Source organism: Mobula hypostoma, chromosome 4 (genome assembly GCF_963921235.1).
Source record: "Mobula hypostoma chromosome 4, sMobHyp1.1, whole genome shotgun sequence".
Classification (NCBI taxonomy): domain Eukaryota; kingdom Metazoa; phylum Chordata; class Chondrichthyes; order Myliobatiformes; family Myliobatidae; genus Mobula; species Mobula hypostoma.
In genome coordinates this window covers 149,615,408-149,642,178 of record NC_086100.1, presented here as the reverse complement: position 1 = coordinate 149,642,178, position 26,771 = coordinate 149,615,408, and the positions used below count along the sequence as shown (strand labels likewise).

The window sequence follows — 26,771 nt, the reverse complement described above, 5'->3', positions numbered from 1 at the left end:
TGGAATATAAGGTGTGGTTTCTTGGGATTATCACGACAAGTGGAATTAAAATGGGTGGCCACTGGGAGATCCCTCTTGTTCTGGTGGTTGGAAAGTAGATGCTCAGTGAAGAGGTCTCCCAATCTACGTTAGATCTCACTGATATACAAGAGGCTACACCGGGAGCACCAAACACAGTATATGACTACAACAGACTCACAGGTGAAGTGTTGCCTCACCTGGAAGGACTATTTGGTGCCCTGAATGGCAGTGAGGGAGGAGGTGCAGGGCCAGGTGTAGCACATGTTTAGCTTGCAAGGATAAGTGCCAGGAGGGCGATCAGTGGGGAGGGATGAATGGACAAGGGAGTGTAGGGAGTGATCCCTGTAGAAAGCAGAAAGTTGGGGGAGGGAAAGATGTGTTTGGTAGTGGGATTCAGTTGGAGTTGGCGGAAGTTTCGGAGAATTATGTGCTGGACGCAGAGGCAGGTAGAGTGGCAGGTGAAGACAAGAGGAAGTCTATCACTGGTAGGGTGGTCGGAGGATGGGGTAAGAGCAGACATGTGTTTCACCTATCACCTTGTATTTCTCTCTCCGCTTTCCCCTCTTTTCAAATCTACTCCTCAGCGTTTTTCCTCCAGTCCTGCCGAAGGTTTTCAGCTCGAAACATTGACTGTTTTTTCTCATAGATGCTGCCTGGCCTGCTGACTACCTCCAGCATTTTGTGCGTGTTGCTCAGAGTTCCAGCATCTGCAAATTTTCTCTTGTTTGTGGATGTGGAGAGGATGTTTCCTATGGTAGGAGAGTCTAAGACCAGAGGCCACAGCCTCAGAATAGAGGGGCGTCCTTTTAGGATGGAGATGAGGAGGGTATTCTTTAGCCAGAGAGTAGCGAATCTGTGGAATTCAGTTGCTACAGGCAGCTGTGGAGACCAGTCTGTATGTATATTTAAGGGGGAGCCTGACAGATTCTTGATTGGTCAGGGCCTGAAGGGATACAGGAAGAAGGCAGGAGACTGGGCTGAGAGGAAAATTGGATCAGCTATGATGAAATGGCGGAGCAGACTAGATGGGTCAAATGGCTGAATTCTACTCCTATCTTATAGTCGTAAGGTCTTAAATCCATAGCAAGCAATCCTGAGGGTGATAATAAAACTTAGAATCTGCACTTCTCAAACAGCCACTGTTTTTTACCCAGCTAACCTAATATAAACCATTAAAAACTAATATTGGAAACTCATCAATGAAGAAACATTTTATGGTATCATCATACCTAATGCCTTGAAAGTTTTAATTCTCTATTCTCATGGCATTCAATTCTTTGTTAAGCTATTTGATGATATTTGCATACTTCGTTAAAATTTTACTTTATAATATTGAAGCTGGATGTGTTACATGTAAATTATTGTTGCTGCCTGTCCTTTGATTACTCCTTTTGTGTAAATCAAAGCTGCAGTTAATTGAATGGTGGTCATCTTTACTTCTAAACTTCAAGGCAGAATTGACCTTACCTACTGAGAAATTTAATCTAATTTTTTAAAGATTTAATGATAGGAGATAGTACCTGAACAGGACTATAATTTCCTATCAGTTACTATAAAATTAGTATGATATTAGCATTAATATCAATATTAGATATGGCTGAAGCATCAGTCCAAGCATTGTGTCGAGAATCCATCTTACCAACACAGAAGCCAGTTTTCAGCCAAAATGATTCACAGCACACATTACAAAGAAATTGCCGAGACACTGTTAAATACAGCAAGCGCTACAATGCAGCTTCAGAACACAAAAAAACACTGAAAAATGCAGAAAATAACTCAAATACATCTTATTGACAAAAAGCAGGATAATCCAATCTAGATAATCACTACCCAATCAGCCTTCTCTCAATCACCAGCAAATTGATGGAAGCTGTCATCGGCCTTGTTATCAAGTGGCACTTTATTCACTAATAACCTGTAAATTGATGCCACTTTGGGTTTTGCCGGGACCACTCAACTGCAGACCTCATCACATCCTTCGCCCAAACATGGTAAAGAGCTGACTCCCAGAGGTGAGGTGAGAATACCTTCACTTGACACACGGGCAGCATTTGACATTGTGGCAACAAGCAGTGCTGGTGAAAATGAGGTTATTGGATATATCAGGGGAACATTTCAGTGATTATAGCCATACCTTGCGGAAGGAAAAATATCAGTCATCCCAGCTGCAGGACATCACTGCAGGAGTTCCTTAGCAACATCATCAATGCCCTTCTTTCCATTACAAGTGACAACGTTCACTGATGATTGCACAGTATTCATTTCTATTCACAACTCCCCAGAAAAAGAAGCAATCTGTGACCACATGCAGCAAGACCTAGACAATATTCCTGCATGAATTGTGAAATAGTACATATGTATCACAAAGTGCCAGACATTTCTAATAAGAGAGGGTCTGACCACCTACACTAGACATTCAGTAGCATTGCTATCATTTAGACCATCAACCTTACACAGAGAGGGCATTATTAACCAGAAACTCAATTGGATTGCAAGAACAGGTCATAGATTGAGTCACCTGTGGTGAGTGACTCGCTTAGAAACATAGAAAACCTACAGCACAATATAGGAAATTACTAGTCTTACCCATAGCCCTCTATTTTTCCAAGCTCCATGTACCTATCCAAAAGCCTCTTAAAAGATCCTATCATATCCGCCTCCACCCCCGTTGCCGGCAGCCCATTCCACGCACTCACCACTCTGTGTAAAAAAAAAACTTACCCCTGACATCTCCTCTGTACTTACACCCCAGCACCTTAAACCTGTGTCCTCTTGTGGCAACCATTTCAGCCCTGGGAAAAAGACTCTGACTATCCCCATGATCAAGGCCTCTTATTATCTTAAACAACTCTATCAGGTCACCGCCCATCCTCCATCACTCCAAGGAGAAAAGGCTGAGTTCACTCAACCCGTTTTCATAAGGCATGCTCCCCAATCCAGGCAACATCCTTGTAAATCTCCACTGCACCCTTTTTATGGTTTCCAATCCATCCTGTAGTGAGGTGACCAGAATTGAGCACAGTACTCCAAGTGGGGTCTGACCAGGGTCTTATACAGCTGCAACATTACCGTTCAGCTCCTATATTCAATTCCACAAATTGATGAAGGCCAATACACAATATGCCTTCTTAACCTATGGACTCGGACCCCAAGATCCCTCTGATCCTCCACACTGCCAAGAGTATTACCATTAATTGCTATATTCTGCCATCATATTTGACCTACCAAAATGAACAACTTCCCACTTATGTGGTTTGAACTCCATCTGCCACTTCTCAGCCCAGTTCTGCATCCTATCAATGTCCTGCTGTAACCTCTGACAGCCCTCCACACTATCCACAACACCTCCAACCTTTGTGTCATCAGCAAACTTATTAACCCATCCCTCCACTTCCTCATCCAGGTCATTTATAAAAATCACAAAGAGTAAGGGTCCCGGACCAGATCCCTGAGGCACACCACTGGTCACAGACCTCCATGCAGAATATGACCCGTCTAAAACCACTCTGTGCCTTCTGTGGGCAAGCCAGTTCTGGATCCACAAAGCAATGTCCCCTTGGATCCCATGCCTCTTTACTTTTTCAATAAGCCTTGTGTGGGGTACCTTATCAAATGCCTTGCTGAAATCCATATACACTACATCTACTGCTCTTCCTTCATCAATGTTTTTAGTCACATCCTCAAAAAATTCAATCAGGCTCATAAGGCACGACCTGCCCTTAACAAAGCCATGCTGACTATTCCTAATCATATTATGCTCTCCAAATGTTCATAAATCCTGCCTCCCAGGATCTTCTCCATCAACTTACCAACCACTGAAGTAAGACTCACTGGCCTATAATTTCCTGGGCTATCTCTACTCCCTTTCTTGAATAAAGGAACAACATCCGCAACCCTCCAATCCTCCAGAACCTCTCCTGTCCCCATTGATGATGCAAAGATCATTGCCAGACACTCAGCAATCTTCTCCCTCGCCTCCCACAGTAGCCTGGGGTACATCCCGTCCGGTCCTGGTGACTTATCCAGCTTGATGCTTTCCAAAAGCTCCAGCACATCCTATTCCTTAATATCTACATGCTCAGGCTTTTCAGTCAGCTGCAAGTCATCACTACAATCACCAAGATCCTTTTCTATAGTGAATACTGAAGTAAAGTATTCATTAAGTACCTCTGCTATTTCCTCCGGTTCCATACACACTTTCCCACTGTCACACTTGATAGGTCCTATTCTTTCACATCTTATCCTCTTGCTCTTCACATACTTGTAGAATGCCTTGGGGTTTTCTTTAATCCTGCCTGCCAAGGTCTTCTCATGGCCCCTTCTGGCTCTCCTAATTCCCTTCTTAAGCTCCTTCCTGTTAGCTTTATAATCTTCTAATCTCTAACATTACCCAGCTCTCTGAATCTCTTGTAAACTTTTCTTTTATTCTTGACTAGATTTATTACAGCCTTTGTACACCACAGTTCCTGGACCCTACCATAACTTCCCTGTCTCATTGGAACATACCTTTGCAGAACTCCACACAAATATCCCCTGAACATTTGCCACGTTTCTTCCGTACTTTTCCCTGAGATCATCTGTTCCCAATTTAAGCTTCCAATTTCTTGCCTCATAGCCTCATAATTCCCCTTACTCCAATTAAATGGTTTTCTAACTTGCCTGTTCCTATCTCTCTCCAATGCTATGTTATAGGAGATAGAATTGTGATCACCATCTCCAAAATGCTCTCCCACTGAGAGATCTGACACCCGACCAGGTTCATTTCCCAATATAAAATCAAGTACAGTCTCTCCTCTTGTAGGCTTATCTACATTTTGTGTCAAGAAACCTTCCTGAACACACCTAACAAACTCCACCCCATCTAAACCCCTTGCTCTCGGGAGATGCCAGTCAACATTATTGAAATTAAAATCTCCCATCATGACAACTCTGTTATTATTACACCTTTCCAGGATCTGTTTCCCTATCTGCTCCTCGATATCCCTGTTACTATTGGATGGCCTATGAAAACACCCAGTAAAGTTATTGACCCCTTCCTCTTCCTAACCTCCACCCACAGAGACTCCATAGACAATCCCTCCATGGCTTTCACCTTTTCTGCAGCCGTGACACTATCTCTGGTCAACAGTGCTACGTCCCCACCTCTTTTGCCTCACTCCCTGTCCTTTCTGAAATATCTAAAACCCGGCACTTGAAGTAACCATTCCTGCCCCTGCACCATCCAAGTCTCTGTAATGGCCACAACATCATAGCTCCAAGTGCTGATCCACACTCAAAGCTGCTCCACTTTATTCATAATACTCCTCGCATTAAAATAGATAACATCTCAAACCATCGGTCTGAGTGCGTCCTTTCTCTATCACCTGCCTATCCTCCCTTTTGCACTGTCTCTAAGCTTTCTCTATTTGTGAGCCAAACTGCCTCTTCCCCAGTCTCTTCAGTTTGGTTCCCGCCTCCCAGCAATTCTAGTTTAAACTCTCCCCAGTAGCCTTAGCAAACCTCCCTGCCAGGATATTTGTCCCCCTGGGATTCAAGTGCAACCTGTCCTTTTTATACAGGTCACACCTGCCCCAAAAGAGATCCCAACGATCCAGAAATCTGTTCCCTGCCCCCTGCTCCAATCCCTCAGCCACACATTTATCCTCTACCTCATTTTATTCCTATACTCACAGGCGGTAATCCCAAGATTACTACCTTTGCGGTCCTGCATCTCAACTTCCTTCCTACTTCCCTGTACTCTTTTTTCAGGATCTCTTCCCTTTTCCTACCTATATCGTTGATACCAATATGTACCACAACCTCTGGCTGTTCTCCCTCCCACTGCAGGTTATCTTGGACGCGATCTGAAACATCCCGGACCCTGGCACCTGGGAGGCAAACTACCATCCCAGTTTCTTTCCTGTGTTCTCAGAATCACCTGTGTGACCACCTATCTATAGAGTCCCCTATCATTACTGCCTTTCTCTTCCTTTCCCTACCCTTCTGAGCTACAGGGCTGGACTCTGTGTCAGAGGCACGGGCACTGTTGCTTCCCCCAGGTAGGATGTTCCCCGCAACAGTACTCAAACAGGAGTACTTATTGTCAAGGGGTACAGCCACAGGTTACTCTCTAGTACCTGACCCTTCCCCTTCCCTCTCCTGACTGTTACCCACTTGTCTGTCTCCTGTAGCTCCGGTGTGATCACCTGCCTATAACTCCTTTCTATCACCTCCTTGCTCTTCCCTGACCAGGCGAAGGTCATCGAGCTGCATCTCCAGTTCTCTAACGCGGTCCCCTAGGAGCTACAGCTCAACACACCGAGTGCAGATATGGCCGTCCGGGAGGCTGGGAGACTCCAGGACTTCCCACATCTGACACCAAGCACATAAAACCGGCCTCACACACATACTTCCTTTCCCCAATTAACACAGGTAAACCTACCTCACCTCGTTACCAACTAAGCCCGTTGAGCTAAAGTCCTCTCACTCTGCTACCCTCACTTGGCTGCCCGTTCCGAACGCTGCCCACTGGATATGGCGGTCTTCTTTTTAAACTTGTCCCGCTCTACTGGCTGATGTCACGTGCCTGTGCAGTCTTGCCTCTCTTTACCCCGAGTAGTAAAATGCCTTTGCACCAGAAATCCTTAGCCATTCCACTCACAGTCTTCTTGCTCCGAATCTAAAACTGCTGAAGATTCTTTGCCTTTTTAAACTTTTCCCACTCTACTGGCTGACTTCATTACATTACAGTGCATTTCCATTATCAATGATGCACAAACTGTTGTTGGTTTGGAATACTCACCACCTGCCTGGATACGTACACCCCAAACAACACTCAAAACACTCAGCACCATCTTGAATGGAACAGCTGGCATGCCTAACCCCCTCATCCACCACTGTAAGCGTCCTGCACCATCAATACAGAAAGGCTGGCAAATATGTCATCTTCACAACTAACCAACTCATCTAGGCCACAACGAGAGCAACTCCCAAACTTGTGACCTGTACTGAGAAGAATAATAAAGAACATTTTGGAAAAAAGTAGGAAACCTGAAAATAATGTGACAAAAAATGGCAGCTTTACAATTATCAGTGCATTTAGCTTTTGGGAAGTTACTGTTCCATGGGTAAACAAAAGATCAGTGTTATGATTTTTTCATGCTTGCTTATCTATTTAGTTGATGAAGTAAGCTTTCTTCATAACTGTACTCAAACATCATTTTATGGTTTTTGCTCTTCAGATTACGAAAATCACAGGCAGAAGTTGAGCAGCCATCCAGCAAAGAAAATGGAATTTGCAGTCAGACACATGAAAAGACAGAAGATGGTCACAACAATAATATGCCTGGATCTGTCTGCACAAGTACTCCAAGCTAGTCTACCAGAGTTAGTTTGAGCTTGCCACGAACCCTAAAGACTATGTGTATTATGGTGTGCATTATTTTTGTGCATGCCTTGTGGGTTAAATATCTTTCTCTGCATGGGAAAGCAGCTTGGATGAAACAGTCTAAAAGATTGAAGTTAATTTTCTACCCTCGTGATAGACTAGAAAGAATGAAAGTATCAGTAGGACAACAGCCTTATTTAGAACCGTAATAACATCGATATATCTTTAAGCTGGCCTGAAGTCAATTTATCATATTCATTCTTCTAAAGCTTGTAAGATCTTTCAGGCATTCCACCTAAGCCTTTGAGAATAGCAAAATTTTATGGCTTCACGTTGACTTTAAAGTATGCATAGCATTGAACTATGACCACGGAAAGTTCCAGTGTGCATCTTCCCGGATATTTTAACTATTTTATGTCTTTGGCCTGATGGAAATATTTTTAGACACTTGGATTAAATACACATACAGTTACAAAGTAATTCAATGTTTCAATGGGAATCTTCTTTTTGTGTGATCATAACATGCTGTGTTAATAAAATGTTGAACATCGAGCTAATATTGACCAAGTACCATATTCTGTGGTTCGTGAAAGAACATGCACTTTTAGAGGACTGCTGGTAATAATTACTACAAGAGTATGTTCCGTTGTAATGTAAATTTCATTATCAGTATTAATGTCCTAGTTATTATTTAGTGTTTCTGTTTTTAAATTAATTAACAACACTCAACTACCATTTTCAATAGTTTGCTTTTGTACAAATTGAGAAGACAGTAAGTACAATGGTAATGTTGGGATTGTTGACAATAATTCACATTGGATATTGACTATTCTTTGTCATTTAACAAACCTGTTGTCAGAAAGCATCATCAATAAGAAGAATAGCATTTATACTGTAAATGAATAAATCAAGTTAATGCCAAGGTAATTTATTGCTCAGTTCTTTTTGCTCCCTTTGCTATTACTTTGATGCTTATAACTGTCAAATGGAAGGTTTGCTGTGCCCACTCTATCTCCTGAAGTTCACCTTGATTTTTGCCATTCATTCAGGAAGAGATACTACCTGGCACAGGGTGCTGTCAAAGCTCAATACATTATAGATGCAACATGAAAGATTTATATAAGATGTAAGTCTGAATAGTGCAAAGATCCTGCATATTAGTACTGCTAGCATATTGCATGAACCAAATAAGAATGGTGATTTAAAGTGTGACCAGTTATTTAACATTAGCATTGATAATGTTAGAAGAGTTAGAAAGAAATGATAGGAAATTTCTATTGTTATTTCAAAAGTGACAATAGTATTAAATCATGATTGAATAATGTTTATAGTTTTTTTTTACCTGCTTCTATTTAGAATACATTCTGTAACACACACAAAATGCTAGAGGAGCTCAGCAGGTCAGACAGCAACTATGGAAATGAATAAGCAGTCAACGTTTTGGGCTGAGAACTTCTTCAGGACTGGAAAGGAACGGGAAGACACCAGAATAAAAAAAGTGGGAGGAAGGGAAGGAGGATAGCTGGAAGGTGATGGGGGAAACCAGTGGGTAAGAAAGGTAAAGGGTTGGAGAGGAAGAAATCTGATAGGAGAGTGGACCATAAGAGAAAGGAAAGGAGGAATCCCTGGGGTAGGTGACAGGCAGGTGAGAAGAAGTAAGAGGTCAGAGTGGGAATAGAAGAAGAGTGGAGGGGGAGGGAATTTTTTTTTGCCAGAAGGAAAAATCGGTATTCAAGCCATCAAGTTGGAGGCTACCCAGATGGAATATAAAATGTTGCACCTCCACTCTGAGGGTGGTCTCATCATGGCACAAGAGGCAGCCATAGACCAACATGTCAGAATGGGAATGGGAATCAGAATTAAAATGTTTGGCCACTGTGAAGTTCTGCTTTTGGAGGATGGAATGGAGGTGCTCGTCAAAGTGGTCCACCAATGTAGAGGAGGTCACATTGAGAGCGACAGACACAATAGACGGTCCTAACAGTTTTGCAGGAGAAGAGTTGCCTCACCTGGAAGGACTGTTTAGGGCCCTGAATGGATGGTAGTGGTTAGCACAATGCTTTACAGTCCAGGTGATGCGGGTTCAATTCCCACTGCTGCCTGTAAAGAGACAGCACGTTCTCCCCGTGAATGCATGGGTTTCCTCCAGGTGCTCCGGTTTCCTCCCACAGTCCAAAGATGTACCGGTTGATAGGTTATTAGGCTAACATTAAAAACTAATTGAGCTATGCCCAGCAATTCCCCAAAGGGCCAGAAGGGCCTATTCTGAACTGTATCTCAATGAAAAATAAAAAAAAAACAAAGTCCAACAGAAGCTCTCATCAATTCAATTTGCAGTAATTATATAGTGATCAATGATTAACATAATTTGTCCCTTAGATGTTAAAACCACTTCCCAAATGCAATTGTATAATAAATCAAGCTGAGTTATAATGAATAACAATACTTCATCTCAATTATTTTGCCAGAAGGCATCTATGTATTTAAATGAGATCAAACAATAAAAGAAACATTTGAGACAAAATTATACTGAGTAAATTAATTAAACCTGGAAAACTTAAACCTCTGCTCCAAATGAAATTTATTCTTTAGTATTAAAGACAATCAGGAAAGAGATAATAAAACCATTATTACATTTGGGTAAAATAAATTTAAAATAGTGGTACCAAATTACTGGAGACAACCCTTGGGCATAATGAACCAGTTGGTTTAACTCTGGTGCTAAGAGAAAGAATTAGATATTAACTCAAGGATGTAAAAAATTCAGGAAACAAGAATTACAGTTTTAAAAGGGAGTATCATATATGATTATACCATGGAATTATTTGGGGAACTAACAAGTATAAAAGTTACTGCACTATATCCAACATACTTGAATTTTCAAAAGGCCTCAGTAAAGTACTGCCTGGTAGACTTCAGACCATGATCACAGCAGGTCACGTCATGGAATGGCTGGAAACAAAGAAGATAATTAATAATAATTAACTTCGGCTAATCAACCTACAGGGGCAATAATTATTCTATTCTGTCATGTCCACAACGGAAGCCATTGCTCCATCTATTAGGCAGAGTGCAATGATATCTTCATTATAAAAGTGAGAAATTAATATTAGGCATGCACACTTTTCAAACTTAATATCATTATTGGGTCAATAAACCTTGAGTCATAGTTTCCTTTACCTATGCAAAGCCCTGTGTTGTAGGGAATGCATAAATCTAAATTCATGGGCAATGCAAGCCATGGGTCATACTCCATTAACTCAGAAATTTAAAAAAACTGCAGATCCTGGATATCTAAAATGAAACACAAAACACTGGAAATGCACAATATACCAGGCAGCATATGTGAAATTAGATTAGCGTTAGCACTGCCGGTCTATGATCTTTCTTCAGAATGCGATAATCAGATTTTTAAAAAGTTTCAATTTGCAAAGTGGGAAGGGGTCAAAAAAGCAAAAGAGAAGATCTGTGATCGGAGAGAATTTCTACTTATCATATAGATTAGTCCCACTACAGCAGGAAGATCCGTGATTGGAGAGAATTTCTACTTATCGTATAGATTAGTCCCACTACAGCAGGAAGATCCGTGATCGGAGAGAATTTCTACTTATCGTATAGATTAGTCCCACTACAGCAGGAAGATCCGTGATCGGAGAGAATTTCTACTTATCGTATAGATTAGTCCCACTACAGCAGGAAGATCCGTGATCGGAGAGAATTTCTACTCATCGTATAGATCAGCCCCACTACAGCAGGAAGATGTGTGACAGGAGAGAATTTCTATTTATCATATAGATTAGCCCCACTACAGCAGGAATCTTGTTAAAGGTTAAGTATAGCACTGTGTCAAGAAAGGTTAAAACTTTTGGAACAATGGCATAGATTAGATTGGTGTCAGTTTCCAATGAGATTGGGTTTATTGCAGTCCCTTTGGTTAAAGTTATCTCTAGGGCTTCTTCAACCACTTGCTTCCTGTGGCTAAAGAGCTGCTCCCTGAATTTTCATCCATCTGGAGGCATAGTTGACATGATCTTTACATGCAACAAATCTTGGGCATTTAAGTTATACATGAGTCGTTTGTGTGGCAACTTGTCAAATGCCTTTTGGAAATCTAAATACATTACATTTACAGGTTCCCTTGTATCAATTTTCCCTGTCACATCCTCAAAGAATTCAACTGAATTTGTCAAATATGATTTACTGTTCATAAAACTACATTGACCTGGTTTATTATTTTCAATTTTCCTAAATGCATAGAATTGGGATCACTTGGAACTCATCTTTTCTCTTTGAAGTGACAGAGAATGAGAGGTGACCTGATAGAGATGTATAAGATGATGAGAGGCAGTGATCATGTTGATAGAGGCATTGATCATGCTGATAGAGGCATTGATCATGCTTTATCCCGGGGCTGAACTGGCTAACACAAGAGGGCACAGTTTTAAGGTGCTTGGTAGTAGGTATAGAGGAGATGTCAGAGGTAATTTTTTACGCAGAGAGTTGTGAGTGCATGGAATGGGCTGCCGGCGATGGTGGTGGAGGCGGATACGATAGGGTCTTTTAAGAGACTCTTCGATAGGTACATGGAGCTTAGAAAAATAGAGGTCTATGGGTAACCCTAGGTAATTTCTAAAGTAGGTACATGTTCAGCACAGCATTGTGGGCCAAAGGGCCTGTATTGTGCTGTAGGTTTTCTATGTTGTAATGCATGGAACTCAGTCTCCAGCTCATTGACCCTGAGCCAAAGTGCCCTGAACAGCCAACATTTGCTACTAATTTGGTCACTGTTTGTCAGAATGGAGTCCACCATTTCCTACATATTGCAACTGCAACACATCGTTTACCCAGCTATCTGTTTGATTTATTGATGGCTTAATTACTTTGTATTAGACTTGAACAGGCAAACATTCCTATATTGATATTCCTGGATTTAAATCACTTGACCAATCAGAATAGAAAGAGGAAAATAAAAATACCCTCCGATCACTTAACAGTTGTTCTGTCACCTCACACTCTAGCACTGGTAATCAGGAAGAGATGATGAGCAGTGTCTCTTTTAAATTTAGCCTGAACACTAGCCAAGTGATCGTGCCCATTGTTTTTAACTTTTCTGTTACTAGGAGTTTGATCTCACAGTCCACATTACTCACTCTCACCCACTTCTCTAGTGAAGACCCAGCTATCTAGCGATTATCAATCCATCCAAGAAATAGGGTTTTTCTTTATTTCCCCTCAGCTACATATGGGTCAAAAGCTGAGCCATATCATTTTACACAGCAATAAAACTGAACAGAAATCATACCAGGAAATGATGTAAATGTGCTGCAAAATCAGTCAAGTTTCAATTGCTTAAAAAAAGTATGTAACAACTGAATGGCAATCATTTCAATAGTGGCAAAACTGCACTGGTAATAATTCCTTCCAAAATGGTGACTTCATTCACTGCTTTCTCAAACTAATTCAGTTTACTGTAATGGTGCTGAACAAGTTCAACGGAATATAATTTGTGGCAATGTTTATGAATTTGGATATTTGCTAGTCTTTCCTCCATCAATAAAAGCATTTAATTTTGACCAACCCACTGCCAAGTTAATGGGTCTGTCTTATCTTTTTATAACTCAGTGTTGAGAATTATATATTTAGAGGTAACTGTGAGGTGCAGAGCTTCCTAGCCCTTTGAGCCACACAACCCAGCATCCCCTGACAACTCTGATTTAACCCTGACCTAATCACGGAACAATTTACAATGACCAATCAACCTACCCAGTATGACTTTGAACTGTGGGACGAAATCGGATGACCTGGAGAAAACCCACGTATTCCATGGGGAAGCTGTACAGAAACTCCTTACAGAGGACACTGCCTTTGAACTCTGAACCCCAATAGTTCAAGCTGTAATAGTATCGCGCTAACTACTGTGCTACCGTAGCGCTCAATGTCCTTATTGAATCAACAATGTGAATTTTTTTTTAGATTATGAGGACACACAGTCCTCTTTTATTGTCATTTAGTAATGCATGCATTAAGAAATGATACAATGTTTTTTCCAGAATGATATCACAGAAACACATGACAAACCGACTTAAAAACTAACAAAAACCACAAATTATAACATATAGTTACAACAGTGCAAAGCAATACCGTAATTTGATAAGAACAGACCATGGGCACGGTAAAAGTCTGAAAGGCTCTTGGAAGTCCCATCATCTCACGCAGATGGTAAACCTCCAGCGCCGTAAACTTGCCGATGCAGCATCCTGGAAGCATCCGACCACAGTCCGACTCAGAGTCCATCCGAAAACTCCGAGCCTCTGACCAGCTCCCTGACACCGATGCACCGAGCACCATCTCTGCCGAGCACTTTGACCCCGGCCACAGCAACAGGCAATAGTCAAAGCAAAGGATTTGGGGCCTTCCCCTCTGGAGATTCTCGAGCACACAGTAGCAGTGGCAGCGAAGCAGGCATTTCAGAAGTTTGTCCAGGTGTTCCTCCGTGCTTCTTCACATCTGTCTCCATCAAATCAGGATTGTGCACGGCAACATACATCAAAGTTGCTGGTGAACGCAGCAGGCCAAGCAGCATCTATAGGAAGAGGTGCAGTCGACGTTTCAGGCCGAGACCCTTCGTCAGGACTAACTGAAGGAAGAGTGAGTAAGGGATTTGAAAGTTGGAGGGGGAGGGGGAGATCCAAAATGATAGGAGAAGACAGGAGGGGGAGGGATAGAGCCGAGAGCTGGACAGGTGATAGGCAAAAGGGGATACGAGAGGATCATGGGACAGGAGGTCCGGGAAGAAAGACGGGGGGGGGGTGACCCAGAGGATAGGCAAGAGGTATATTCAGAGGGACAGAGGGAGAAAAAGGAGAGTGAGAGAAAGAATGTGTGCATAAAAATGAGTAACAGATGGGGTACGAGGGGGTGGTGGGGCCTTAGCGGAAGTTAGAGAAGTCGATGTTCATGCCATCAGGTTGGAGGCTACCCAGACGGAATATAAGGTTTTGTTCCTCCAACCTGAGTGTGGCTTCATCTCCACAGTAGAGGAGGCCGTGGGCAGACATGTCAGAATGGGAATGGGATGTGGAATTAAAATGTGTGGCCACTGGGAGATCCTGCTTTCTCTGGCGGACAGAGCATAGATGTTCAGCAAAGCGGTCTCCCAGTCTGCGTCGGGTCTCACCAATATATAAAAGGATGTCCAGTCCTTATATACTTCCATCCCCCTTCAGGAAGGTCTCAAAGCTCTACGCTTCTTTTTGGATTCCAGACCTAATCAGTTCCCCTCTACCACCACTCTGCTCCGTCTAGCGGAATTAGTCCTTACTCTTAATAATTTCTCCTTTGGCTCCTCCCATTTCCTCCAAACTAAAGGTGTAGCTATGGGCACCCGTATGGGTCCTAGCTATGCCTGCCTTTTTGTTGGGTTTGTGGAACAATCTATGTTCCGTGCCTATTCTGGTATCCGTCCCCCACTTTTCCATCGCTACATCGACGACTGCATTGGCGCTGCTTCCTGCACGCATGCAGAACTCGTTGACTTTATTAACTTTGCCTCCAACTTTCACCCTGCCCTCAAGTTTCCCTGGTCAATTTCCGACACCTCCCTCCCCTTTCTGTCTCTGTCTCTGGAGACAGCTTATCCACTGATGTCTACTATAAACCTACTGACTCTCACAGCTATCTGGACTATTCCTCTTCTCACCCTGTCTCTTGCAAAAACGCCATCCCCTTCTCGCAACTCCTCCGTCTCCGCCGCATCTGCTCTCAGGATGAGGCTTTTCATTCTAGGACGAGGGAGATGTCTTCCTTTTTTAAAGAAAGGGGCTTCCCTTCCTCCACTATCAACTCTGCTCTTAAACGTATCTCCCCCATTTCACGTACATCTGCTCTCACTCCATCCTCCCACCACCCCACTAGGAATAGGGTTCCCCTGGTCCTCACCTACCACCTCACCAGCCTCCGGGTCCAACATATTATTCTCCGTAACTTCCGCCACCCCAACGGGATCCCACCACTGAGCACATCTTTCCCTCCCCCGCTCTCTCTGCATTCCGCAGGGATCGCTCCCTACACAACTCCCTTGTCCATTCGTCCCCCCCATCCCTCCCCACTGATCTCCCTCCTGGCACTTATCCGTGTAAGCGGAACAAGTGCTACACGTGCCCTTACACTTCCTCCCTTACCACCATTCAGGGCCCCAAACAGTCCTTCCAGGTGAGGCATCACTTCACCTGTGAGTCGACTGGGGTGATATACTGTGTCCGGTGCTCCCGATGTGGCCTTTTATATATTGGTGAGACCCGAGGCAGACTGGGAGACTGCTTTGCTGAACATCTACGCTCTGTCCGCCAGAGAAAGCAGGATCTCCCAGTGGCCACACATTTTAATTCCACATCCCATTCCCATTCTGACATGTCTGTCCACGGCCTCCTCTACTGTGGAGATGAAGCCACACTCAGGTTGGAGGAACAAAACCTTATATTCCGTCTGGGTAGCCTCCAACCTGATGGCATGAACATCGACTTCTCTAACTTCCGCTAAGGCCCCACCTCCCCCTCGTACCCCATCTGTTACTCATTTTTATGCACACATTCTTTCTCACACTCTCCTTTTTCTCCCTCTGTCCCTCTGAATATACCTCTTGCCCATCCTCTGGGTCACCCCCCCCCTTGTCTTTCTTCCCGGACCTCCTGTCCCATGATCCTCTCGTATCCCCTTTTGCCTATCACCTGTCCAGCTCTCGGCTCTATCCCTCCCCCTCCTGTCTTCTCCTATCATTTTGGATCTCCCCCTCCCCCTCCAACTTTCAAATCCCTTACTCACTCTTCCTTCAGTTAGTCCTGACGAAGGGTCTCGGCCTGAAACGTCGACTGCACCTCTTCCTATAGATGCTGCTTGGCCTGCTGCATTCACCAGCAACTTTGATGTATGTTGCTTGAATTTCCAGCATCTGCAGAATTCCTGTTGTTGTGCACGGCATCCTACTTCACAGATACGATATCATTCGGAACAGCCGCGCGCGCTGCATCGCGCCATCTTCTCCATCAAATTAATACCTGTACTGTGAAACCAGCCAAAGATAATTTGATAATACATTTTAAGAGACTCTTAGGTAGGTACATGGAGTTTTAAAAAATAGAGGGCTATGGAGTAGGGTAATTCTAGGCATTTTCTAGAGTACGTTACATGGTCGGCACGACATTATGGGCCAAAGGGCCTGTAATGTGCTGTAGATTTCAATGAATATAGGTATTAATAACCAATTAAATCTATGCATTAAAGGCCAGTGATATTTCAGAATTAGTAAGGTGACCAATAGTAAATGTTGTTTGCATCATCTTGTTTGGTATGGCAAATAGCTCCAATCCCATGTTGTGCAAAAGGGAAGCTATGCTCTTCAAAGAGCTCTCTTGTCTGGGTTGACTGCACAATATCCATCAATCATCCCTTGTCTGCAAATTACCTTAGCCTTTGCCTTGTCATAATATCCACAATACTGCTGAGACCTCACTCTCCCTCCTGTGAGTCATAGGTCAGATTATTTGGTCTTCTATGTCAGCCCAAGTAAGTGCAGGAGGTTAGGGACCAAAAGTACCAGAATGTATCTAACTAAGATACAGTTCAATTCAGCCGATTGAAAGCAATGCTTGAAAAAGGATTTACACATTATTTAACCTTATAATTCTCATTTCAAAAGCATTTGCTGGAATGAGTGCACTTGGGTTAGAGGTGGCCTTGTCTTTCTATTCACTTTTTGCTAATTATGGTACCTGCTTGGTAACAATCCGAAACATTAACTCTATTTCTCCACCAGAGATGCTGCTTGACTTGCTGAGTCTTTCCAGCTCTTACTGTTTTTATTTCAGATATTCAGCATCTGTAGTTTAGATTTTTGTCAGCAGTTTCTTATATGATGAATGAAAACAGTTAAATCGGACCTGGCCAAATTACTAACTTGCAAAGATGAACTTCAGGAGATGAGTGGGCACAGTAAACTTGATCACTTTCCATTTGACAGTAATAAGCATCAAAGTAATAGCAAAGGAAGCAAAAAGAACTACTGAGCAATAAACTACCCTGGCATTAACTTCATTTATTCATTTACCATATAAATGCTATTCTTCTTGCACTCTAGGGAGAGAATATGTTGCATCTGCATTTTTCATTAGCCTTTTTTCCTGCATCACCACCAGCTCATGTGCTAACCAGGTTCAGCTCCAGGATTGTATGTCTTATGGATCAGTAAAATAATATAATTTACTTGATATTATTGGCACCACATTTCTGAATTATCATTATCGATATTCTTGGCAATGCAGTTCATCCAAATTGTTGGAATCTTGCTGTTTTCAATAATCTATGCCTAAATCTAGGCCTGGTAGTTGTGGTTATAAAGCCCCAAACCATAAAATGATATTATGGCTAGTTTTTGATTCTTCACAGTTCCAGTAACATACCAAGTCTCAGGGAATAGTGTAGACTCTGTAAAGTCTAACATTTTAAAATCTAACTGAGCTTGTATGTGTGAAACAAATTTTACGACCAACACCATCAGACCATAAGACATAGGAGCAGAAGTAGGCCATTCGGCCCATTGAACTGCTCCACCATTCAATCATGGGCTGATCCAATTCTTCCAGTCATTCCCACTCTCCTGCCTTCTCCCCATACCCTTTGATGCCTTGGCTAATCAAAACCCTATCTATCTCTGCCTTAAATGCACCCAATGACTTGGCCTCCACAGCTGCTCATGGCAACAAATTCCACAGGTTTACCACCCTCTGACTGAAGTAATTCCTCCACATCTCTGTTCTAAACGGACGCCCTTCAATCCTGAAGTCATGCCTCTTGTCCTAGACTCCCCTACCATGGAAAATAACTTTGCCATATCTAACCTGTTCAGGCTTCTTAACACTTGGAATGTTTCTATGAGATCCTCCTTCATTCTCCTGAACTCCAGGAAATACAGCCCAAGAGCTGCCAGACGTTCCTCATAAGGTAAACTTTTCATTCCTGGAATCATTCTCGTGAATCTTCTCTGAACCCTCTCCAATGTCAGTATATCCTTTCTAAAATGAGGAGCCCAGAACTGCACACAATACTCCGTGTGGTCTCACAAATGCCTCATAGAGCCTCAACATCACATCCCTGCTCTTATATTCTATACCTACAGAAATAAATGCCAACATTGCATTCGCTTTCTTCACCGCTGACTCAACCTGGAGGTTAATCTTTAGGGTATCCCACACAAGGACCCCCGAGTCCCTTTGCACCTCTGCATTTTGAATTCTCTCCCCATCTAAATAATAGTCTGCCCATTTATTTCTTCCACCAAAGTGCATGACCATACACTTTGCAACATTGTATTTCATTTGCCACTTCTTTGCCCATTCCCCTAAGCTATCTAAGTCTCTCTGCAGGCTTTCTGTTTCCTCAACACTACCCACTCCTCCACCTATCCTTGTATCATAGAAACATAAAAAACCTACAGCACAATATAGGCCCTTCGGCCCACAAAGTTGTGCTGAACATGTCCTTACCTTAGAACTACCTAGGTTTACCTATAGCCCTCTATTTTTCTAAGCTCCATGTACCTATCCAGAAATCACTCAACCTATTCTCATAAGGTATACTCCCCAATCCAGGCAGCATCCTTGTAAATCTCCTCTGCACCCTTTCTATGGTTTCCACATCCTTCCTGTAGTGACGCCACTAGAATTGAGCACGGTAATCCAAGTGGGTTCTGACCAGGGTCCAATATAGTTGCAACATTACCTCTCGGCTCTTAAACTCAATCCTACGGTTGATGAAGGCCAATGCACCATATGCCTTCTTAACCACGGAGTCAACCTGCCTAACAGCTTTCAGTGTCCTATGGACTCGGACCCCAAGATCCCCCTGATCCTACCAAAATGTGCCACTTCACACTTACCTGGGTTGAACTCCATCTGCCACTTCTCGGCCCAGTTTTGCATCCTATCAATGTCCTGCTGTAACCTCTGACAGCCCTCCACACTATCCACAACATACCCAATCTTTGTGTCATCAGCAAATTTACTAACCCATCCCTCCACTTCCTCATCCAGGTCATTTATAAAAATCATGAAGAGTAAGGGTCCCAGAACAGATTCCTGAGGCACACCACTGGTCACCATCCTCCATGCAGAATATGACCCATCTACAACCACTCTTTGCCTTCTGTGGGCAAGCCAGTTCTGGATCCACAAAGCAATGTCCCCTTACTTCTCATTGCCTTCTTACTTCTCATTGCCTTGCATGGGGTACCTTATCAAATGCCTTGCTGAAATCCATATACACTACATCTACTGCTCTACCTTCATCAACGTGTTTAGTCACATCAAAAAATTCAATCAGGCTCGTAAGGCACGACCTGCCTTTGACAAAGCCATGCTGACTATTCCTAACCATATTATACCTCTCCAAATGTTCATAAATTCTGCCTCTCAGGATCTTCTCCATCAACTTACGAACCACTGAAATAAGACTCACTGGCCTATAATTTCCTGGGCTATCTCTTCTCTCTTTCTTGAATAAGGGAACAACATTCACAACCCTCCAATCCTCTGGAACCTCTCCCGTCCCCATTGATAATGCAAAGATCATCACCAGAGGCTCAGCAATCTCCTCCCTCGCTTCCCACAGTAGCCTAGGACAGCAGTCCCCAACCACCGGTACCAGCCGCAAAGCATGTGCTACCAGGCCGTGAGGAAATGATATGATTTGGCGATATGAGTCAGCTGCATCTTTCCTCATTCCCTGTCACGCACTGTTGAGCTTGAACGCACGCGAGATCATTATGCACATGTCATCTATGTCAGCGCGGGAAGGAGATCAACTCCTCGAGCTTGCAAATGACGGTGGGCTGAAAAGTATGTTTGACATAAAATCTCTGCCGGCGTTCTGGATCAAAGTCAAGGCTAAATATCCTGAGATAGCCACGAAAGCACTGAAAACGTTGCTTCCATTTCCAACGTATCTCTGCAATGAATGCAACGAAAACTAAATTGTGGAATAGACTGGACATAAGGAACCTCCTTTGAGTATCGCTGTCTCCTATCACCCTTCGATGGGACCGTCTTGTTGCAGGGAAACAAGCCCAGGGCTCCCACTGATTCAGCGATATTGGTGTGTTGCAGTGATTTTATATGTTCATACAGGGAAAATATGTGCTGTGTGTTTAATATCCAAACGTTACTTAAAATGTTATAAGTCAATAGCATCATAAGTGACTTATATAACCATATAACAATTACAGCACGGAAACAGGCCATCTCTGCCCTTCTAGTCCGTGCTGAACGCTACTCTCACCTAGTTCCATAGTCCCACCGACCTGCACTCAGCCCATAACCCTCCATTCCTTTCCCCTCCATCTACCTATCCAATTTTTCTTTAAATGATAATATCGAACATGCCTATACCATTTCTACTGGAAGTTCGTTCAACACTTACTTCAAGCTCCCCTGTCCTCCCCTGATAGTTGACTTATCACTATATTCATGCGAGGAAAATATGCGCTGTGTGTTTAATATTAAATTCGTTAGATAAACACTTTTAGAAATGAAATTGAGTGTATTAGCCACTTATCACCTATATTCCGGTCGTGATTAAGACCCCCACTGAACAGAATCGCCAAAAATGATTTGTAGAAAAAAATCGGCACGTCCACCCATGCGCACTGGTGCCCGCGCAATGCTTCATGGTCATAGTAGTCTTTCTCGGGGTAAACACAACGTATTTGACTGCTACTCTTGTCCGTTGACAACCCTACCCCCCCCCCCAAAGGGTCGGCCGGTCCGCAAGAATATTGTCAATTATAAACCGGTCCGTGTTGCAAAAAAGGTTGGGGACCCCTGGCCTAGGGTACATCCCATCTGGTCCCGGTGACTTATCCAACTTGATGCTTTCCAAAAGTTCCAGCACATCCTCTTACTTAATATCTACATGCTCAAGCTTTCAGTCCACTGCAAGTCATCCCTATAATCACCAAGCTCCTTTTCTGTAGTGAATACTGAAGCAAAGTATTCATTAATTACCTCATCAGCAGATTTAGCCACAAATCCATTAATCCCATAGTCCAAATCATTGACATACATCGTAAAAAGCAATGGTCCCAACACCAACCCCCGTGGAACTCCACTGGTAACCAGCAGCCAGCCAGAATAGGATCCCTTTATTCCCACTCTCTGATTTCACTGATCAGCCAATGCTCCACCCATGCTAGTAACTCCCCTGTAATTCCATGGGCTCTTATCTTGCTAAGCAGCCTCATGTGCTGCACCTTGTCAAAGGCCTTCTAAAAATCCAAGCACACCACATCTACTGCATCTCCTTTGTCTACCCTGCTGGTAATTTCCTCAAAAACTTGCAGTAGGTTAGTCAAGTAAGATTTTTCTTTCAGGAAACCACACTGGCTTTGGCCTATCTTGTTATGTGCCTCCAGTTATTCAGTAATCTCATCCCTAACAATTGATTCCAACAACTTCCCAACCACTGATGTCAGGTTAACAGGTCTATAGTTTCCTTTCTGCTGCCTCACACTCTTTTTAAATAGCAGAGTAACATTTACAATTTTCTATCATCCGGTACAATGCCAGAATCTGTCCATTCTTGGAAGACCATTGTTAATGCCTCCGCAATGTCTCCAGCTACTTCCTTCAGAAACCGAGGGTACATTCTATCAGGTCCAGGAGATTTATGCATTCTCAGATCATTAAACTTCTTGAGCACCTTCTCAGTCATAATTTTCACTGCATATACTTCACTTCCCTGATACTCTTGAATTTCCGTATACTACCGATGTCTTCCACTGTAAAGACTGATGCAAAATACACATTCAGTTCCTCTGCCATCTCTGCATCTCTCATTACAATATCTCCAACATCATTTTCTATTGGTCCTATATCTACCCTCAACTCTCTTTTACCCTATATATACTTTAAAAAGCTTTTAGTATCTTCTTTGATATCAGTCACCAGCTTCCTTTCATAATTCATCTTTTCCTTCCTAATGACCTTCTTAGTTTCCTTTTGCAAGTTTTAAAAAGCCTCCCAATCCTCTATCTTCCCACTAGCTTTGGCTTCCTTGTATGCTCTCTCTTTTGCTTTTAATTTGGCTCTGACTTAATGCTAGATCAACGCTAAATAAAAAATCTGTGGCCACTATGATTTCTCCTCAATCTTGCAGAATTCAAGCATATTGTCCGAGACATTATCTAAGTCTCTAAAGTGGGTTCAGAAGTATGCTCTGATGCTTTTAAAATGATCACAGCAATGGCAGTGCCTTTCAACATGATAAGTACCAGAAAATGTGACTCAGATACCCAATGCTTAAACCTAACATTTCAGAACACTTGATAGAATATTAGAGAAGACGGTGAGGTAGAGAAGTAAGAAAGCAAATCAATGTTAAATTAGTTTTATGAGTAAAGTGGCAATTCCAGACTAAACTTTAATCATCAAAGAATGCTTGACAGTTGTGACAGGGCCTCAGTGCTCTCAGCTCTTATGAAGTAAAATCAAGCAACATAAGGAACAACGTGGCTTTGCTTCCAGATGAGCTCAATGCCTTCTCTGCTCGCTTTGACAATCAAAACATGGAGGTACCATCACAAACTCCTTGATGATGGATGCAGCTTTCCTGAGACAGCGCACCGTATAGATGTGCCCAATGGAAGGGAGAGCTTTACCTATGATGAACTGGGCCATATCCACTCCCAGTTGCAGGCTTTTCTGTACAAGGGAACTGGTGTTTCCATACCAGGCCATAATTCAACAAGTGAATATACTCTCCAGCTCACATCTATAGAAATTTGTCCAAGTTTTAGATGACATGCTGAATCTTTACAAACTTCTAAGAAAGCAGTGGCACTTACATGCTGGACCCAGGACAGATAAGACCATAAAACATAGGAGCAGAATTAGACCATTTAGCCCATTCAGTCTGCTCTGTCATTCCATCATGGCTGATCGCAGATCCCAATCAACCCCATACCCCTGCCTTCCTGCCATAACCTTTGATGGCCTGACCAATCAGGAAACTATATATTTTTGCTTTAAATATTGCTATGGTTTTGGCGCCCACAACTGATGTGGCAGAACAAATGATGTTGGAGACATTCGGTGGCTACAAAAATTCCTCCTTATCTTTGTTCTAAAGGTTTGCCACTTAATTTTGAGGCTGTGCTCTGTAGTTCTGGACACCATCACCATAGGAAACATCCACTTCACATCCACCTTATCTAGTCCTTTCAACATTCAGTAGGTTTCAATGAGATCCCCATGCATTCTTCTAAATTCCAGTGAGTACAGACCCAAAGCTGCCAAACACTCCTCATATGGCAATGCCTTCATTCCCAGAATCACCTTCGTGAACCTCCTCGCGACTCTCTCCAATGACAACACATCCTTTCCAAGATATGAGGCCCAAAACTGTTGACAATACTTCAGGTGTGGCCTAATTAGTGTCTTATAAAGCCTCAGCGTTATCTCCTTGTCTTTATATTCCATTCCCTTTGAAATAAATGCCAACATTAAACCTATTTTCTTTACCTCAGACTCAACCTGTAAAGTAACCTTCTGGGAATCTTGCACAAAGACTCCTAAGTCCCTCTCCACCTCTGATGTTTTAATTTTCTCCCCATTTAGATAATAGTCCGTACTTTTGTTCCTTTTACCAAAATGCATTATCATACATTTCCCAACACTGTATTCCATCTGCCAGCTTTTTGCCCATTCTTCCCATTTGTCTAAGTCCTGCTGCAATTGCATTGCTTCCTCAGCACTACCTATCCCTCCCTCTATCTTTATATCAATGACAAACTTTGCCACATAGCCAACAATTCCATTATCTGCATCATTAACAAACAAAGTAAAGAGTAACGGTCCCAATACTGAACCATGAGGAACACCACTAGTCACTGGCAACGAACCAAAAAAGGTCCCCTTTATTCCCACTTGCTGCCTCCTGCCTGTCAGCCATTCCTCTAACCTTGCCAGGATCTTTCCTGTAATGCCATAGGATTTCATCTTGTTAAGCAGCCTCATAAGTGGCACCTTTTCAAATGCCTTCTGAAGATCCAAGTAAATGACATCCATTGCCTCTCCTTTGTCCAACTTATTTGTTATTTCCTCAAAGAAATCTAACAGATTTGTAAGGCAATATTTCCCTTGACAGAAACCATGCTGACTTTGACCTATTTATCATTAGTCTCCAAGTACCCCAAAACCTTATCCTTAACAATAGACTCCAGCACTTCACCAACGACTGAGGTTAGGCTAACTGGCCTATAATCACTGTTCTTTTGCCTTCCTCTCTTCTTAAAGAGTGACAGCTGCAATTTTTCCATCCTCCAGAACCATGCCAGAATCAAACAATTCTTGAAAGATCATAACCAATCCAGTTGCTATCACTTCAGCAACCTCTTTCAGAACTCTAGGATGTAATCCATCTGGTCCTGGTGACTTATCCTAGTGAGTTTGCCTAGCACTTTTCCTTTTGTAATAGCAATGGCACTCACTCTTGCTCCCTGTCACTCATGGACCACAGACCTGTTAGTGTCTTCCACAGATGCAAAGTACTTATTAAGTTCATCACCATTTCTTTGTTCCCCATTACTACCTCACCAGCATCAACTCTCACCTTCCTTTAACTCTTTATATAATTGAAAAGAACTTTTAGTATCCTGCTTTATATTATTGGCTAGTCTGCCCTCATATTTCATCTTTTCCCTTCTTATGGCTTTTTTAGTTGCTTTTTGTTCAATTTTAAAAACTTCCCAACCATCCAACTTCCCACTCACTTTTACTACATTATATGCCCTTTCCTTGGCTTTTAAGCAGTTCTTAATTTCCCTTGTCAAGGCTGCCTACCCCTACCATTTGAGAACTTCTTCTGTGGGACATACTTATCCTTCACCTTGTGAACTATTCCCAGAAATTTCAGCCATCTCTACTCTGTGTTCTTCCTCACCAGTATCCCCCTCCAATCCACCTGGTCAAGTTTCTCTCTCCTGCCTCTGTAATGCCCTTTATTCCATTGTGATACTGAGATATGTGTCTTATGCTTCTTCCTCTCAAATTGCAGTATGAATTCAATTATATTATGATCACTGGCTCCCAAGGATTCCTTTACCTTAAGCTCCCTAATAAAATCTGGATTATTACACAACACCCACTCTATGATAGGCTTGCCTCAAGTAGGCTCAAGCACAAGCCGCTCTAAAAATCCATTTTGTGGGCATTCAACAAATTCTCACTCTTGCGATCTGACACCAACCTAATTTTCTCAATCCCCTTGCATACTAAAATCTCCCATTACAATTGTGACATTACCCTTATTTCATGCCCTTTCCAGCTTCCTTTGCGATCTCAACCCCATATCTTAGATATTATTTGGAGGCCTGTATATGATTTCAATAATGTGTTTTTATACCCTTGCAGTTTTTTCACTCCACCCACAAAGATTCAACATTCTCTGACCCTACGTCACCTCTTTCTAAAGATGTAACTCCATCTCTTACCAACAGAGCCACACCACTGCTTATGCCTTCCTGCCTGTCCTTTTGATACAAGGTATATCCTTTGATATTAAGCTCCCAACTGTGACCTTCGTTCAGGTACAACTCAGTGAAGTCCACAGTTTCATGCCAACCAATCTCTAATTGTGCCATGAGTCCATTCACCTTATTTCAAATATTATGTGTATTTAAATATAACACCTTCAATCCTGCATTCTTCGCCCTTTGAATTTTGCCTCTGTGGTCAATTTAAATCTTTGCTCTGTCTGCATTTGTATCCAATTATTTGCCTGCCCTTCGATACGTTCATATTACACCCATCATCTACTTGTAAACTTGCTGGCTGATCCTCAGCTCTATCTTACTGGTTCCCATCCCCAAGCCATATTAGTTCAAACCACTCCCACAGCTCTAGCAAAGCTGCCTGCAGGATCTTGGTTGCCCTTGGATTCAAGTGCAGCCCGTCCCTTTTGTACAGGCACAACTGCCCCAGAAGAGGTCCCAATGATCCAGAAATCTGAATCAGTGCCCCCGCTCCAATTCTTAAGCCAGTCATTTATCTCCCACCTCATTTAATTACTATCCTCATTGTCACATGCCACAGGCAGCAAATCTGAGATTACTGCCCACGAAGTCCTGCTTTTCAACTTGCTTCCCAACTTCCTGTATTCTGTTTTCAGGACCTCCTCCCTTTTTCTATCTATGTCCTTGGTACCAATATGTACCATGACTTTCTGGCTGCTCATCCTCCCTTTTCAGAATATTGTGGACACGTTCAGAAACATCGCAGGCCCTGGCACCTGGGAGGCAAACTACTATCGGTGTTTCTTTTTCACATCAACAGGATCTGCC

General features: G+C 42.7%; 2 protein-coding genes across 3 annotated transcripts in view; one reads left to right on the top strand and one right to left on the bottom strand.

The window, feature by feature from the left end:
• The window catches only part of LOC134345670 (serine/threonine-protein kinase 32B-like), a 329,201-nt gene extending 320,631 nt beyond the window's left edge, over nt 1-8,570 (top strand). The window contains exon 12 of the mRNA XM_063046706.1: nt 7,242-8,570. Within this exon, the coding sequence (XP_062902776.1) occupies nt 7,242-7,377 (136 nt within the window). The 3' untranslated portion in view covers nt 7,378-8,570. The remainder of the gene's footprint in view (nt 1-7,241) is intronic.
• The window catches only part of LOC134345667 (limbin-like), a 313,316-nt gene that overhangs the window by 46,135 nt on the left and 240,410 nt on the right, over nt 1-26,771 (bottom strand). Inside the window, exon 24 of one of the 2 annotated variants that reach the window (XR_010017745.1) lies at nt 10,260-10,339. Coding sequence is in view for 1 of the 2 variants with exons in the window: in XM_063046694.1 (XP_062902764.1) it covers nt 10,324-10,339 (16 nt within the window). In the remaining variant the exon portion in view is untranslated. Of the gene's footprint in view, nt 1-9,768; nt 10,340-26,771 lie in introns of those variants that run through there. The other variant, XM_063046694.1, reaches the window with a different exon arrangement.